Source organism: Phacochoerus africanus, chromosome 11, assembly GCF_016906955.1.
Source record: "Phacochoerus africanus isolate WHEZ1 chromosome 11, ROS_Pafr_v1, whole genome shotgun sequence".
Taxonomy (NCBI): domain Eukaryota; kingdom Metazoa; phylum Chordata; class Mammalia; order Artiodactyla; family Suidae; genus Phacochoerus; species Phacochoerus africanus.
The window spans coordinates 12316360-12331473 of NC_062554.1; the positions used below are offsets into that span (position 1 = coordinate 12316360).

A 15114-nucleotide genomic window follows, 5' to 3' on the forward strand; every position below is an offset into this window, starting at 1 on the left:
TCAGCCCCAGCCACGCTCAGAATCCCTCTCTCTAGTCCAGGGCGCCTCCTAAGAAGGATGAACGGGCTGATGGTACCACAGTTTCCGTTTCGCGCACCAGGAGTACAGATTCTGAGGTCAGGAGGAGTCACTCTTGTTCTCAGCCAAAACAGGTACCCAGTCATTTCCTGTTCAAACAAACAGAAATGGAGCCGCCTGGCAGGCTCCTGTGCTGGGACTGCGAGGAGCACGTCTCTCGTCGAGGATGCGGGTCGTGTGCGAGCCGCAGGCAGGGGTCCAAGGGGGTGTGGATTCTACCCCCTCCCGCCCCCAGACGAGGCAGACTCGGTGACCCGTGCTGGTTGCTTCTAATGGACTTTATTGTTGTCCAGCTCCAAGACCACAGTAAAAAGGGACCTGCAAGCTCCAGGCCTGTACCATGTGTCACCACAGCCAACACAGGACCTGCGTGAACACGTTCCCAGCCCCCCCAGACCTCCTCGCAGGATAAATACAGGTTATCGATTTGTTTTTAAAAGAAAACAGAATAAATTAATAACTTAAGTGATTAGGCACCAACAGTGATTTGAAAAATTAAACATCAATTTTAAGTGTAACAGAGCCCGAAACCGAAGACGGGGCTGCTTCTAGCCCATTTTCTCTTCCCGACAAAGCGACGATTCTGTGCGAAATGATTCCTAATTTCAAGACACAGGTAACCAACAAACACATAAGAACACACGTCACCATCACAGGGGAGCCTCCACCCCCAGTGCCCTCCGCCGGCAGTCCGCCTGGCCCCAAAGCGCTCGGCGTGTTCCAGAAAGAAGGGGCTCGACAGCTCCCGCGCTCAGCCTCCTTCCCCTGGTGGCGCAGAGGGCCGGGCCCTCTTCCTCCCGCCCCCGTGGTGCGGCCGTGGCTCTGTTGGTGGGGCAGGGGGGTGGCCACACACGGCTTGGGCTGAGGCCTTCGCGCTGTGGGAAATCACTTGAGAAGGGGTGTGCTTCTGTCCAAGAGTGGGGGCACACGTGCCTGATTTTGAACGTGGACAGTGCCAGAATCCATCTAGGGAGGGGACTGAGGTCACCGGCCAGCATGCTGGGTGCTGCCCGTCCCTGGTGATCTGGACCCCCGAGCAGAGCGCAGCCGCCGAAGAGTGGGAAGAGCGGCAGCACGTCTAACCTCAGCGAGGGGAGCAGAGCCACCGCTCCCCAGAGCACTCTCGCTCCTTCAGCCTGGCGAGGCGGAGCTGGGAGCGGCTGAGTTCCACTCCTTCGCCGGGGAGCCCCAGGCAGGCTAAGACCTGTGTGAGCTGTGGTGGCTGACAAGCATCCTGGGGTCTCAGTCCTGGCCAGGCCCCCAGGAGAGGCGGACTTGGACCCCCGGATCGGCCCACGTGCCAGGCTCTTGACACTGAGCTGACAGGTGCATACTAGACTCTGGTATTTGGGGCTTGTGAGCCCGTCTCTGATTTCAACGGGCCCATTTCCCCTTCTCCCACCTTCATTCTCCACCCCTGCCTCACTGCCTCTAAGGGTTCAGGTGTCACGGGAACCAACAACTGGAGGGAGGCGTCCTCGCAGGTTAGAGGTGAGTGCCTCAGTCTCTCAAGACTCCCACCAGTTTCACTGACATTACGGCACATTCAGAAAATGCTGACATGAAGAGGCCCTCTGACAGTCAATAGGAGACAGCGCTGGGCACAGAGGGTATCCACTCCTGGGCCCACCTGTTGCCTGCTGGGGACGCAGGGGTGGCACCATTAAAAGCTCTGATGTCTGAGACCCTTTGCAGAGGGCCTTAAAGGGAAACGGCAAACGCACTGCCCCCATTCCCACTGCACTGAGGGAACACGGAGGCAAGGCCTCACTGCTTCTCCACTGGAGCCCAGCCTTGCCCCCTTCCCTCGAAACAGCTGACCCATCTTCCTCTAAGACCCGTGTCAGGTGCCCTCTTTTCCTGGAAACCCTCTTCCCGGACCTCCACCTGCTCCCGACTCCTCCCTCCAGCAGCGACCTGGAGAAGCAGCCTCGATTTCTCAGCACAGTAGCCACATTTTAAGTCTCTCTCACAGCCATTCCCAGGGTGTCGTCATCCTTCTGCTCATAGATCATGACCTCCTCAAACACAGCGCCAACGCCTGACGAATTCCTGTGTGCTCAGGGCCTAGCCCAGACCTGGCTACAGCAGCCGTGAACGAATGCTTCTTGAGCTGATCTTAACTAATACTAGGAGGAGACGGGATACTGGTGAGCGAATCCCCCCCAGGGTGGAGGGCTGGCGAGGGCAGTGGGGGAGTACCTGTGTGCGGCAGCGGGACGGTGAGCCGCAGCCACCTCCCTGACTTGGGTGGGAAATCTTTTTTGGAGGAAGGTGGTCTCTTTGCTCCAGGGTAAGATGAAACATCTGGTCTGCTTAGTTGCCTCTGAAACTTGAAAATTTGGCCAATGACTTCAGTATAAAAGATTCCCCCTCCCCAGACTTTGGAGAAAGAGCCTGGGGGCGCTGCCCCGCCGCCTGTCCCTGGCAACGATGGCGGAGGGGGAGGCTGATCCGAGGGCCCTCGTCCCTTGGAGCCAGGCTTGAGTCCCACACGGCACCTGGATTCCCCAGAGCGAGCGCGTCACACGAGCCGAGAAAACACTCTCTCCTGACACCCGGTCAGACGTGCCTGGGGACTGGCATAAACCTCGCCAGACGGCAGGAGTTGCTGGCGGCTCCCACAGGCCGTCCTCTAGTTCCCTTCCCCCCACCCCTTGGCTCTCCTCTGCCCTACTATGCCCATCAGCCTGCCAACTGCTCTCACCTGCCCCCGTGCACATGGCCCCCCTGACAACCTCACGCCCTGCTTTCTGCTCCCCGCCTGCCCGCTGCACTGCCCCCCCCACCCGAGCTACAGCGTCTCCCTGTGGCCCTCGCCCCGCCTCTTGGCCCACCAGTGACCTGCCTTGCTGCCCATCTTACAGCAGCTCACTTGCTGCACTGTCCCCACTCCAGTCCTGGGCACTGTTCCTGTCCCAGGTGGCCCCATGTCCCCAGCTCTTCCGTATCGCCTTCCACAGCTCTTCCCGCCTCCCCTCTTACCCCACACGCTGGGCTGCCCGCCCAGCACAGTCCAAGCCTGGTCCTTGCAGCGCTCCCGCTGGGTGGGATCCTGGGGAGGCCGACGGTGCTCTGTCCCAGAGCAGCAGGGCGGGCATGGAGCACCGCAGTTCCGGGGCCCGGCCCCCAGTGTCCTTGTCACTCCATCTCCGGGGCTCTGAGCCCTGCTCCTGGTTCTTGGTTGCTCAGCATCCTCAGTCTTCATCCTTTTGCCTCTCCCACCGTGACAGCGGCACTGCCGCTCGGCCTGAAAGCGGGGGACCCCTGCACGGACCCACTGCCCTTCTGCATCTGGGGCCCAATGCCTCTGTCCCTCGAGACCACCTCTGACCTTCCACCTTGACCTTGCTTCCTCCATCTTTTGGTGGCCATGCCTCCCTCCTGCCAAGAAAGACCGGGATGAAGACGTCCAGGTCCACTTGGTCCGCTGGTCCTTGGCTCTCTGGGTCAGCGAGATGACGCGGCCTCTTCTGAGACTGAAGGAGAGGTAGCCCAGGGGTTGGAGGGACGAAGGCTGAGGGCCGTGCCCGAAGGTGAGGTGTGGGATCTGGCTCAGAGCCCAGCCCTCCTTCCAAGCATCTGGAAGATGCTCTGGTCAAGGGCAGGAAGAAGCTGAAGGACGCTTTTTTGGCGAGAGCTCTAACTGAGGTGGGCGGAGCAGCAGGGCCACTACTATCAAAGTCAAAGGTGGGCCCTGAGTGGCAGAGCAGGTGCCTCGATCAGGCCCTCCCCTCCCGGTGGAAGGGGTCAGGGTCCCTGCTGTCAGTGCTTTGAAGGCCAGAGTGGCGTGGAGAGGAGGGGGCCGGAGGGCTCGTGGAGGGGAGGAGGGGAGACGGACCAGGAGGCCTCAGCTCTGGAGATGCTGCCTCCCAGGCCGTCCCCGGGCACGGGCCCCACGTCACAGCTTGGCCCCCTTGGAAGGCTCCGAGGACTGCCGCACGTCCGTCCACTCCTGCATGGTGTTCTGCAGGGCCTGGGTCTTCTCCTTGTCCACCTGAACGTAGTCCACTTTCTCATCGGAAGTGACAGATGACGTGGATGGCTGAGGGACAGAGCGGGAAAGTGAGGTGGCTGTGCGGCAGCAGTAAGGTGTGTCCCGGGGAGAGGGGATGGGCCGACCTCTCCAGCTGGACTACTTTTTTTTTTTTTTGGAAAGTGGCCCACAAAGCTGAACTCCAAACTGCACCATCCCTCCTGTTTGATGCAACAGCCCCTGCCAGCCCTCCGGATATCCCAGCTCCTAGGATGGGTCCAGACCTTCACCGTGCCCTGTGGCCACCTGTCCCAGGGCAGGGGTTGGCCAGTTGTCAGTAAGCACTGGCCTTAGCGCTTTGCATGTGGCCTGCAGTGAGCACACGCAGCCACCCAGTGGGGGGAACCGTGCTGGGGCTGCTGCCTGGATCGAGCAGCTAAGCTAAGTGTGTTTCCTGAGCCAGCCTTTCCCGGGCCCAGAAGCCCTTCTGCAGGCTACAGCTGGACAGTGAGTTCTCAAAGAAGAACTCAGCATCAGGACCCAGGATCCCCAAGTCTAGGCTCTGTCACAGATTCATGGGGGACTTGAAGCAGATCAGGTCTTTGTGGGCATTCATCTGCCCATTGGCACAGGGAGATGGGCTGACTGATGGGGCCCTTTGGACCCGCGGTGCTGTGCGCTGCGTGAGGGAATGTGAAGCCCTCTGGGACCCAGGCCACAGCACAGCCCAGGCGTATAGAGGCAGAGCGCCACTGGTCAGTGGGGAGGGCCCCTGGCACCGACACCTCCACCCACCCCACCCCAGGCACCTTGCGGTGAGGGCTCGGGGAGCTCGGCTGGAAGTCCAGGGCCAGATAGTCCACGCTGCCAGTGCTCTTCTTAGGGGCCGGACTGTTGGTGCCACTGGGAATGGGAGATGCGGACACTGGGTTTTGCTGTCACAAAGGAGGGAAAAACTGTTAGCAGGTTTAGGAAACAGTTTAACCCACCACTGGGAAAAACACATCTCTGGGAGTAAGAGCAGTTAGCTAGCTGAGTGCCTACTGTGTGCCGTGCACTGTGCCGGGACTTCTCATGTTCTCATTTTAACCCTCACAACACTCCTGTGCTGAAGGTATTACTATTATTCTTTTTTTTTTAACATGAAGACAAAGCTGGTTCAGAGAGGTAAAGCAACGTGCCTGAGGCTGCACAGCTCGTGGGCAGGGCTGAGTTCTGCGCTTGTGCTGCCCCGCTTTCCAGGAATCAGCACATCTCACTGCAGTCCCCCTAGGGTCTCTGACAGACTCACTGGCGAGCGCTCAGAAGGGAGCACATGAGCTGTAAGCGCTGGACCTCGGAGGGCTTCCGTGGCGCCGCATCTGCTGCTCCAGAGCCGGCATCCACGGCCCGGGGCAGGGCGGTCACACCGCAGCAGCCCGCTCCCTGCAGCCCCAGCTCCTCAGAGGCTGAACAGAGGGGCCGCGTCCCCAGCCCTCACCCTCAGCAGCTCTCAGAGGACACACGCCAGGGCCATGTCGCATCCAGGCACCAAGACCAGCTTGCCTGGCATTTCCCTGAAGACACCATCTACCGAGAAAGGCCTGGGCTCCGGCTTTGCGGCTGCTCTATTGGGGGTGGGTTCGTTCTTTCCCTGTTTATGAAGCAGCTACCAGGTACCCACGCCGCCTGTGTGTACCCCTCCGCGAGGCCTTCCTCTGTGAGTCACGGACACTGCCCTGCCTCCTCGCAGGCAGGGGAACAACAGGCTAAGGCAATGAAGAGACCTTTCAGTGTGGAAAGAGTGTCCCAGGAGAGCAGAAGGACGTCAATGCTGGAGGCTGCTCTAGCTCCGCCCTACACACCCCCCTGCTCTCAAACGCCGACTCGCCACCTGCCGGCTCGCCCTCTGCCTGCTCACAGGACAAGCGCAGACACCCCAAGACCGCATTCGGGGTCCTTCGCGATCTGGGCGGCCTCCCCCGCCCACCCCTCCTTCAGTCAGAGCCAGGGACCAGCATTCCCTGTGTCCCTCTGTGCACGGCCGCCTCCCCATCATGCCTCCCCTTTCCCGAGCCCGTCCCGAGGGTGCGTCCCCTGTGGGTGTGTAGCCTGCCCGCCCAGGGGTTACCACACGAGAGAGGCAGGCCTTCTCTGCCCCTAAAACAGCGGCGGCCCCCTTGCCTCCAGGCAAGGACCCCAGCGTGCTTGGCGCACACGTGCTCAAGATGGATTTGCAGCAGCAGCTCAGTCACAAATGCTGTGGGTGCCCTGGGCTGCGAGCTGGGAGGTGGGGATGTGAGAGGTGGGCTCTGGCGGGTCGCAGAGACTCACCATAGGGACGTAGTTCTCTTCGCTGTCTCCTGAGTCCGTGCTGGTGATGCTCTGTGTGGAGATGGGGCGGCAGTACTGGGAGGAGCTGGGGTTGAAGGAGTGGCTGGTGGGGAGAAGATGGAGTGTAAACCCTGGGGGTACTACCCCCAGCACCCCCGGGCCCTGGCCCCCACCCCTGGCCCTCCGGCCTCGGTGAGTTATCAGATACAGAGCGCAGCAGCTACTCCCTCTTCAGAGAAGAGGAAACCAAGCACCAGCATCCGGAAGCAGCTTTCCTGACGCAGAGCCGAGGGACACGTCCCGCTCACCAACCCCAGGGCCCTGTCCTGAGCTCCCGCGTCCACAGAGACACTCACACGGCCCTGGACCAAGACTTGGTGACGGGCGACTTGAAGGGGAGCTCATCGATGACGGTGTTGTTTCTCAAGTCAAGGGGTGTTGGCTTTGCTGCAGCAGGAACAGAAGGTTGAGTCGTTGGCCGTGACAATGACACTCATATATGCATTTACACATAAAACACACATGCATTTATAAACCCTTCATGTGCATCCTGGCTGAAGAGAGACAACGACACTGAGGCTCAGCAAGGTTATGCAATCTCTGCCCATTTGATAGGCCCTGAAGTCCCATCTCCAGATTCCCAGTTAAATATTCTGCACGCTGTACCTGGGGTGGTCATACTTTCAGAATCTAAAAGGGGGACACAGTGTGACAACAGTGTTCTCGCTGGATGTGTGACATGTGTGTATGAGAACAAGAGATGACATTTGAAATATCATGGAGAAGGCCACCACCACTGCCCCCTGCCACTCCTGGACCAGGACTGGGGGGCCTTCAGCGGAGGAAGTGAGCCCCACGAGGTCCCACAGGCTTCAGTTTGAATGCTGAGATCTGCATTCTCTGTTGGTCAAACCCGTGGGGGCTGATGTCTGCCCATTGGCTCTCCTTCTCCCTTGAGTCCCTGCCACTGATCCAGGCCACTCAGAATGAGCGTGAGGCAGACTTGGAACCTGAGCTGCAGCACTTCTTCCTGGTGTAAAGGCAGGGGGCGCAGAGCTGACTTTACTGAACACCTGCCGTGCCCCCGAGTCAAGGTCCTAGAGATGCTTTCCTTCTAAACAAACCCAGGAGGCAAGCATGACCCTCCCACTTCACAGATAAGAAAACTGAGACAGAAAACTTACATGATTAACGCAAGATCACACACCTAGGAAGTGCTGGCTAAGGTTTCCGCCACATCTACCTCATTTGAAAGCTCAATCCTTTCTACTGGAGCACAGCGTGTCTTTTAATGGACTGTGCTGTCAGTGGTACCTTGCTCAGCCCCAGAACCAAGACACACCCCTTATCCTTGAGTTGCACTGGATATATTCTGAAGCACGTTTACATATATTATCTAATGATATATATTTTATCTTCAAGGTCTCTGGGAGGTAGGTGTTATCCTTCCCATTGCCCAGATGAGAAGGCGCAGAAGGAGAATGATTTGTTCACAATCACGGGTTAGCAGGTGGCAGAGCGGGAACCGGGATCCGTCCTGTCCTTCAGACTCCTGCACTCCTTCCCGCACATCAAGGCTCCTCCAGCTGTCTGTCTCCAGGGTGCCAGGCGACTGGGATGAATTTGGAGTGTGTGTGTGTGTGCGCGTGCGCGCGCACGCGTGTTTTGGGTGGCTTAGGCCCTAGAGGCTGTCACTTGCTTGCAAGAAAAGTTCAAGATACATCTGATCCCTAATAAATGCAAACAGTCCCTGAATGCTGTCCAGAGATGGGATAGGAGACAGCGTGTGCTCACCTTTCCGGTCAGGTTTGAGGTTGCGGTTGACTGGGGGTGGCTGGATGTCGCTCCCTCTGCTGGAGCCTCGGTGCATAGGAAGGGCTGCAGAGGGGTAGCCAAGAGGGTCAAAGTGATGGGGCCCTGGGCTCATGGGGATGTAGGCGCTCTGGGAATGGTCACCTCCTCGCTCCATGGACAGCAGGCTGGAAGAGCCTGGGTTCATGGGCACGTAGTTGTCCTCAGAATTGGTGCTATCCGATCGGCCCACAGCTGCTTTCCCTGGCTAAGAGTGAGAAGATACACGGCCGTTACTAGGGACAGGAAGCAACAACGGGGTGAGACGTGACACTCAAGGCAAGAAAAGACAGAGCAGGCTGTGCTGTGAGGCTCTAAGGCAGACCCTGGGGAAACCAAATGAGAAACCAGAGAGGGAGATAAGAATACACAAGGTCTGTGGGTCTCCTCTAGCTTCCATTACCCCTTGGAGCTCACTTTTTTTTTTGGTCTTTTTAGGGCTGCACCTGCAGCACATGGAGGTTCCCAAGCTAGGGAGCTGTAGCCACCGGCCTACACCAGAGCCACAGCAATGCAGGATCTAAGTAGTGTCTGCGACCGACACTGCAGCTCATGGCAATGCTGGATCCTTAACCCACTGAGCGAGGCCAGGGATTGAACCCACATCCTCATGGATACTAGTTGGGTTTGTTGCTGCTGAGCTCACTTGTTTTTTGTTTTTGTGATAAGTCTTTGGTAGAAAATAGCCGGGAGGCTGGGTCCGAGAGGCATTCTGAGGCCTGACGGAGGCACAAGGCAGCACTGCTTGGGTTTGAGTCAGGACCCACCCTCTTCCTCAAGTCCAGACTCACTGATGGCAGGTCTGCTTCTCAGACCCCGAGCAGGGCAAAGAGCACGAGAGAAGCCTTGGCCCTGGCAGGTGACGTCTGGGCCACCTGTCAGTATGACCAGCAGGCTGCAGTCCATACAACCACAGCTCTGCAACGCAGCCACCGTGGCCGTAGCCTCCCTTCGACTCCTGCCCTGTTCGTCCAGACATACAGCTAAGCTGCCTATGCTTCAGCTACCTGACCTTCACAATCTTTTCAGGGGGCCTAAAGCCAGGCCCTATATGGCTGAGCCTGACACCTTAGAGAAGTGTCATCAGCCCCCTCCACTCAAACCGTAATTCTACCCCCGAGCTGGACCCTCCCCCTGAGCAGCCCTGCCTGGAGTCGCACACTGGGGCCTCATCCTCCAGGAGAGACCTCCTGGGTAAGGATGCCGCCGTCGATGCACCAGCCCAGCACCAGGGTTCCCGGCCGTCCAGACCCCTCCTGCTCACCTACACTGACGAGTCCTGTAGTCTGGAGCACCCAAGGACACGCATTTCTTCCAGACCAGATACCCACCTCCTATTTCCTAAAAATTCCACCCAGGGTTCTGAACAGACATGCGAAGCCAGCAGCCTCCTAAGAGGGACATGCCCTCCCTCTTTGGGGTTGTGTCTTCCGTTCCATGGGTGAGACCGTTAACCCCCTGAGCTGGCCTAAGGCCCCCTAGCTAAATCCCACTCACCAGGAAAGCACCGACTGCATCGCTCATGGACTCGGCGGACCGGCCTGCACCGTCTCTGCCGCGCTGGGGGTAGTCGTAGGACTCGCAGGAAGAAGCTACAACAGAGGAAGGAGGCTCCGTGTGCACTCAGGGTCGATCCCTGGGCTGACCCCTCCCCACGCCCTTGCCAGACTCCGGAAGATACTGCTCTCGACCCCTGCGAGTGAGTGATCACGCCACTCCTCAGCTCGCCAAGTGCTCCCAGGCTTCGAGATGCAGCTCCCGTGTGAGCATCTGCGGAGGCTCTCTCCTTGGCGATGTCTGCCTTCGTTTGCGCACCTTCCCTCTAACTCTCACAGCCCTGTCTCCTGTCCCGTGGTCCCAGCTAGCACTGAGACAGATATTTTAGGAATAACGATGCCTGACTACTTTATACACATTGGTTTTATTTCCCCACCTGGACGGGAGCTCTCTGAAGGGCAGGGCACGTTTCACATGGCTCTGTCATCTCAGTCCCAAAACACAAGAGGACCAATCAGAGTTGCTGGGCTGAAGACGGCAAAGGGTACTGAGCCAGGGCCAAGTCCGCCGACTGCCTCTGCAACCCTGAGTAAGTCTCTTAACTACCATGGCCCTCGTGTGAAAGGAAAACAGTGAGGCTCTGTCCCCCAAACTCTCGGAGCCACTACGTGGCTCACACAGCAGGACGCATAAGAACAGGCGTTGGGAGCTCTAAGTAAGATGCAAAATGAAAGGGATATTGTTCTACTTTTTCAAAAACCGAGTTATACGCAGAGCTGGAACACTCTTAGTGGGAAATAAGTGACAATGGAATTTAAATACTCCAGATAGAAGTTCAGACTTTAACCAAAGTATCTCGCTGGAAATTAAACACTTCGGAAAGAAGTTCAGACTTTAACGTCTTCAAATTAAATTGAATAAGAGATTCAAGTGTGGCTTAGAAAACATTTTGCAGATCTAATTTTAGGTCTGTTGGTCCGCATAGGTTTGGACTAGTCTTCTAAATTTATCTTTGAAATCTCTGGTTTGATTTATAAATGAATAAAAGACTATGATTTAGACCTCCAAACCCATAATACGTTGTACTGTGGTTAACCAAGAAGGTTTCTACCTCCTTAGGAAAAGAGCCACTTCTCTCAGGCAAGGTCTGCCACCCACTCGCCATCGTGGCGTCCACCAGCAGCCTCCAGCGCTGGAGGACCAGCTAGGAGAGGCCTGGGGAGAAGATGCTCGCACCTGCAAGTGTCGGCAACCTGGGCAGGCCTCACGTCTCCCTGGCGCGGGTGGCCAGGGACTAGCACACTACCGAGAAGCCCCGGGCCACCCCCCTCCCCCGGGTCTCTGCCAGGGTTCAGACTGACCTCGGTGAAGTCGGCTGTTGTCCATGGCTGGGAGGGTATTGCGCCTGGGGATGGTGGCAGCGGCAGAGACGGATCTGCTGCTTTCGCCCAGTGGAGGTCTCTGCTGAGGGCTGCCCCACCGAGGTGTTTCGGCCTGACTTGGCTTGGGGGGCCGGGGCGGGGGAGCTACGGCCGAGTCCCCAGGGGCGGCCACTGCCATGGCATTGTGGTTCTTGTCCAGCGTGAATGTCCTAGGGATCTGGTAGGCCGAGAGCGGGGTGGCCGGAACGTCCATGTTGTCCACCAAGAGGTCCGCAAACTCACGGCACAGGGTGTTACTGGGCATCTTGAAGGTGTACACCTCCTCGTTGTCTGTCTCGGAGCCTGTGAGGCTGCCCTTGGTGTGGCCATGCGAGGCCAGGCTCCGGGGGAGGTCGTAGGTGCTGTCTCTGAATTCTGTATTGTGCCGGCTTGGCTTGGGGAGGCTATAGAAGCCGTGCACTTGACCACTGACTCCATTGACACAGTGTCCATTGCCCTGGGCCAGTTTCTGCACAGCCGTGTCGCTCCTCATGAGAAACGAGGCCCTGGTGCCCTGAGAGAAGCTGGCGCTCCTAAGAGATGGAAAGAAGGGGGCACAGGGGTTAGAGGCGGTCAGGGCTGCCCGCGGGGGAGGCAAGCAGGCATGGTCAAACCCCGTGCAGCTGGGTGGTGTGCGGCAGACACAGACTGAGGAGGCTGGCAGGCCTGAGGTTTCTCTGGGCAAGGCACGCCTTCTCTCTGAGCTTGAGTTAAGGCACCTGCAAAAACGGTGATTGAAATCAGTCTTTGAAGGTCGTCTAGAAATTGGACTCTAGTGTATCTAGTATACAGATGTTCGATCAGTGTTAGCCTTCATCCCCAAATGGCTGTGATTAGCAGAGATTGGTCTTACTTCCCCAAACAGGCATCAATAAGCCTGTTATACCCCTCACTTGTTCTTTGCTTTAAGTGCCACAGAACAGGCACATTTCTGTACAAAGGCTGTGAGACAGTGGAAAGAACCTGTAAGCTGGTATCAGAATCCAGCAAACAGGTCATCTTATCTGAGCCTGTTTTCCTGCTGTAAAGCAAGTCAGCTCGTGCATGTTGATGGTCTAAGTTAAAAATAACTGTTCAAATGTAAGCTATAGATTTATTTTTCATCATGTATTACGGTTTGTTGAGAGGCAGTTAGAGGGGGAAAGAGCTCTTTCCAGAAGACTGAACTCCTACGAGAAAAGTGCTTTCCTGTTTGGGAACTATACTCAGGACAGAAAAGGTGTTTGATTATTACTTTTTAAGGATTTAAGTTTTGGTGAAATAAGGCAAAATCACAAAGATCTGGGCGGGGGCGGGGGGTGAAGGGAGCTGCACTAGTTCCATTACAGCCACTGACAGGCTCTGTGGGCTTCGCCTGGCCCCCCTCCCCAAGGCGGAACCTGGTGGGTCTCTGTGGCTCTTGAGGGTCCGTCTGGTTCTGAAACTCCCCAACCCTTTGGCTTTATCAGCATGGTTTTCAAACTGGATTCTGTGTTCTGCATAGGTGTCTTGGGAAGTTGGAAGGTGAGGTTCCGAGCAGGGAGAGATTCAGCTCTGCTTTCCTCTCTCTTACATTACGATTCTCCCTAGGATTCCATGCGGGGGAGAAACCGCTCTTCTAGGACAACCCTTTAGAGTTGTGATTCTCAGCCTTTCGGAGGCTATATGCCTCTTTAAGGATCTGATAAACAGCACTGGGTGCTTCTCACCAGAATAAGGCAAATCTCACATACGCACAGCTCTGCAAGCTCGACCTCTCTCTAACCTGCTGCGGCCAACCTGGGGCACCTGCCCTTTGACAAGCTCTTTCAGCTCATGGGAGCTTGTTATTTACGGATGTGGCCACCAGATGGTGATAGAAAATAAGGTCCCTCAGCTTAGAAGGAGGAAGGGGAACAGGTGTCTAGGCCAGGCTTTCTCTAATGGAAATGTGTGTCCTTGAGGGCCGGGACCTCCACTGCAGTCCCCAAACCGTCAGAGGCCCTCTTCTCTGGGCCAACGTGCTCTCACTCCCTTTCTAGTCCCTTCCACACACAGACCCCGGCCAGCAGCCACGGCCTTTGTCACTGATCATCTAGCCTCTGGATAATGAGTGCCTGGAGCAGAGGACGAGGAGCTGGTGGTAGACAGGAGGTGTCCATATCTGCCCGTTTGTCTTTGGTGCCTTTACTTCAGTCTTTTTTTTGAGTTTCCAGCTCTGCTGGATGCCCCGATCTGGATTTGTCCATTGAAACCACATTCCCTGACGGCGTACTTTCCGTCTGTGCCAGGCACCATGGATACAGAGAGGCCTCCTGCCCTGGGGGAGCGGGCACCGCAGCGGAGGCGGTGATGTGCATGCAAATCTTATAATCAAGCGGGTAAGTGGCGGGTGACAGACTTATACCAACCCTCCCTGGTGGTGGTGCTGCGAAATGTCAGAGGAGGCTTCTTCAGAGCTGTCCCCTCTGAGTGACCCTGGCAACTGGCCAGGCCAAAGGCAAGAGAAGGAAAAGGGTGCCTCACACACCAAAGTGGAACACAGTCTGGCAGGTCGGAGGAGCTTCAAACTCCTCGGACTGGAGCCAGCGTCTGGGGAGGGAGGGCTGAGAGGTGACGGGAGGGGCCAGGCCTGGGCTGATGAGAACTGGAGTCCTGGGAAGATGTGAAGGTGGGGACAGGCTCGCAGGTGTCCTGCTGTCGCCTTAAACATATTCTAGAAGGAATTCATATCCACCTGTCTCCCCAGGCCGGGGAAGGGCCCCAGCTGCTCAAGCTGAAACCCAGGAGTTACCTTATGATTTCTCAGGTACTGACCACATCGGGGCCTGCAGAATCCACCCCCATTTAGGGCCCCCCGGTTTTTCTTCTGCATTAACGAAAGAGCTAATGACCAGTCTCCTACCATCCCACTCACGTTTACTTTCTGAACCTCCCAGCTTAATACCTCTCCTCTCCAATCTCCTCTCCCCAGCAACCCTTCCCACTCTAGCAGCTCCTCAACCTCCCAGTGTGCCCCATAGGTGCCCGGCCTGAAAGGTCACCCAGCCTTGTGTTGTTTGCCCTGCCCGGAAGGCCTCTTACTCCAGTCCAGCGGGCTGGTACTCAACTCCAATGGCACAGCTTTTTTTTTTTTTTTTTTTGTCTTTTTGCTATTTCCTGGGCCGCTCCCACGGCATATGGAGGTTCCCAGGCTAGGGGTCAAATCGGAGCTGTAGCCTCTGGCCTATGCCAGAGCCACAGCAACACAGGATCCGAGCCATGTCTGTGACCTACACCACAGCTCACGGCAATGCCAGATCGTCAATCCATTGAGCAAGGGCAGGGACCGAACCCGCAACCTCATGGTTCCTAGTCGGATTCGTTAACCACTGCGCCACAACGGGAACTCCCAATGGCACAGCTTTTAAAGCTGTTTCTTACACCCTCTCCCTGGCACCACCTCAGTCACCTGCTTAACTCTGTTCCTGGCGCAGGGAGCAACTGTAATCTGCATTATGCATTGTCACCTGTCACCTCCACCACCTGTGATTTCCTTGAGGAAAGCAAGTGTGTCTTATTCATTTTTTCTCTCCACAGCACCCAATCAGTGCTCGTCACAGAGGAAACCGGGGAATGTCTACTGAATGAACAAGCAAATGAATGTGTAAAGAAAGACAAGTGTCAGTGCCGCCTCCCTTTCCCTGAGTTTGGCCTGAACCCTGTGGGCATCAGACTGAAACCCTTCCTCTTGAGAACACAGACGCCAGGGTCCCAGGCTCCTGCTGCCGGGCATTCCCTCTCCAGCGCTCAGAACTACCCACTTATCCCTAAACCCTCTCCCAGCTCCAGCTCTGGGCTGGCAGTATTCACCTTTCTCTGGAATGTTCCTTTGATGCATCAAAATCTTACACCGAGTGCCAAGGGGACCTTTTGCTCCACAGAGGTCCTTTAGGTCTTAACTCTCCTTTCCGCCTTCCTCACTCCTCCTCCTCCTCCTCGGCCCCCACCGAGCTCTGTCCTCCCACCATTACACTCGCC

General features: G+C 56.8%; 1 protein-coding gene across 1 annotated transcript in view; it reads right to left on the minus strand.

Moving 5' to 3' along the window:
• Positions 1–341: 341 nt before the first annotated feature.
• The window catches only part of GAB2 (GRB2 associated binding protein 2), a 185293-nt gene continuing 170520 nt past the window's right edge, over positions 342–15114 (minus strand). The window contains exons 4-10 of the mRNA XM_047752509.1: positions 11077–11669; positions 9716–9810; positions 8162–8426; positions 6724–6814; positions 6368–6470; positions 4864–4989; positions 342–4123 (exon numbers count right to left, since the gene is read on the minus strand). Of these exons, the coding sequence (XP_047608465.1) occupies positions 3980–4123; positions 4864–4989; positions 6368–6470; positions 6724–6814; positions 8162–8426; positions 9716–9810; positions 11077–11669 (1417 nt within the window). The 3' untranslated portion in view covers positions 342–3979. The remainder of the gene's footprint in view (positions 4124–4863; positions 4990–6367; positions 6471–6723; positions 6815–8161; positions 8427–9715; positions 9811–11076; positions 11670–15114) is intronic.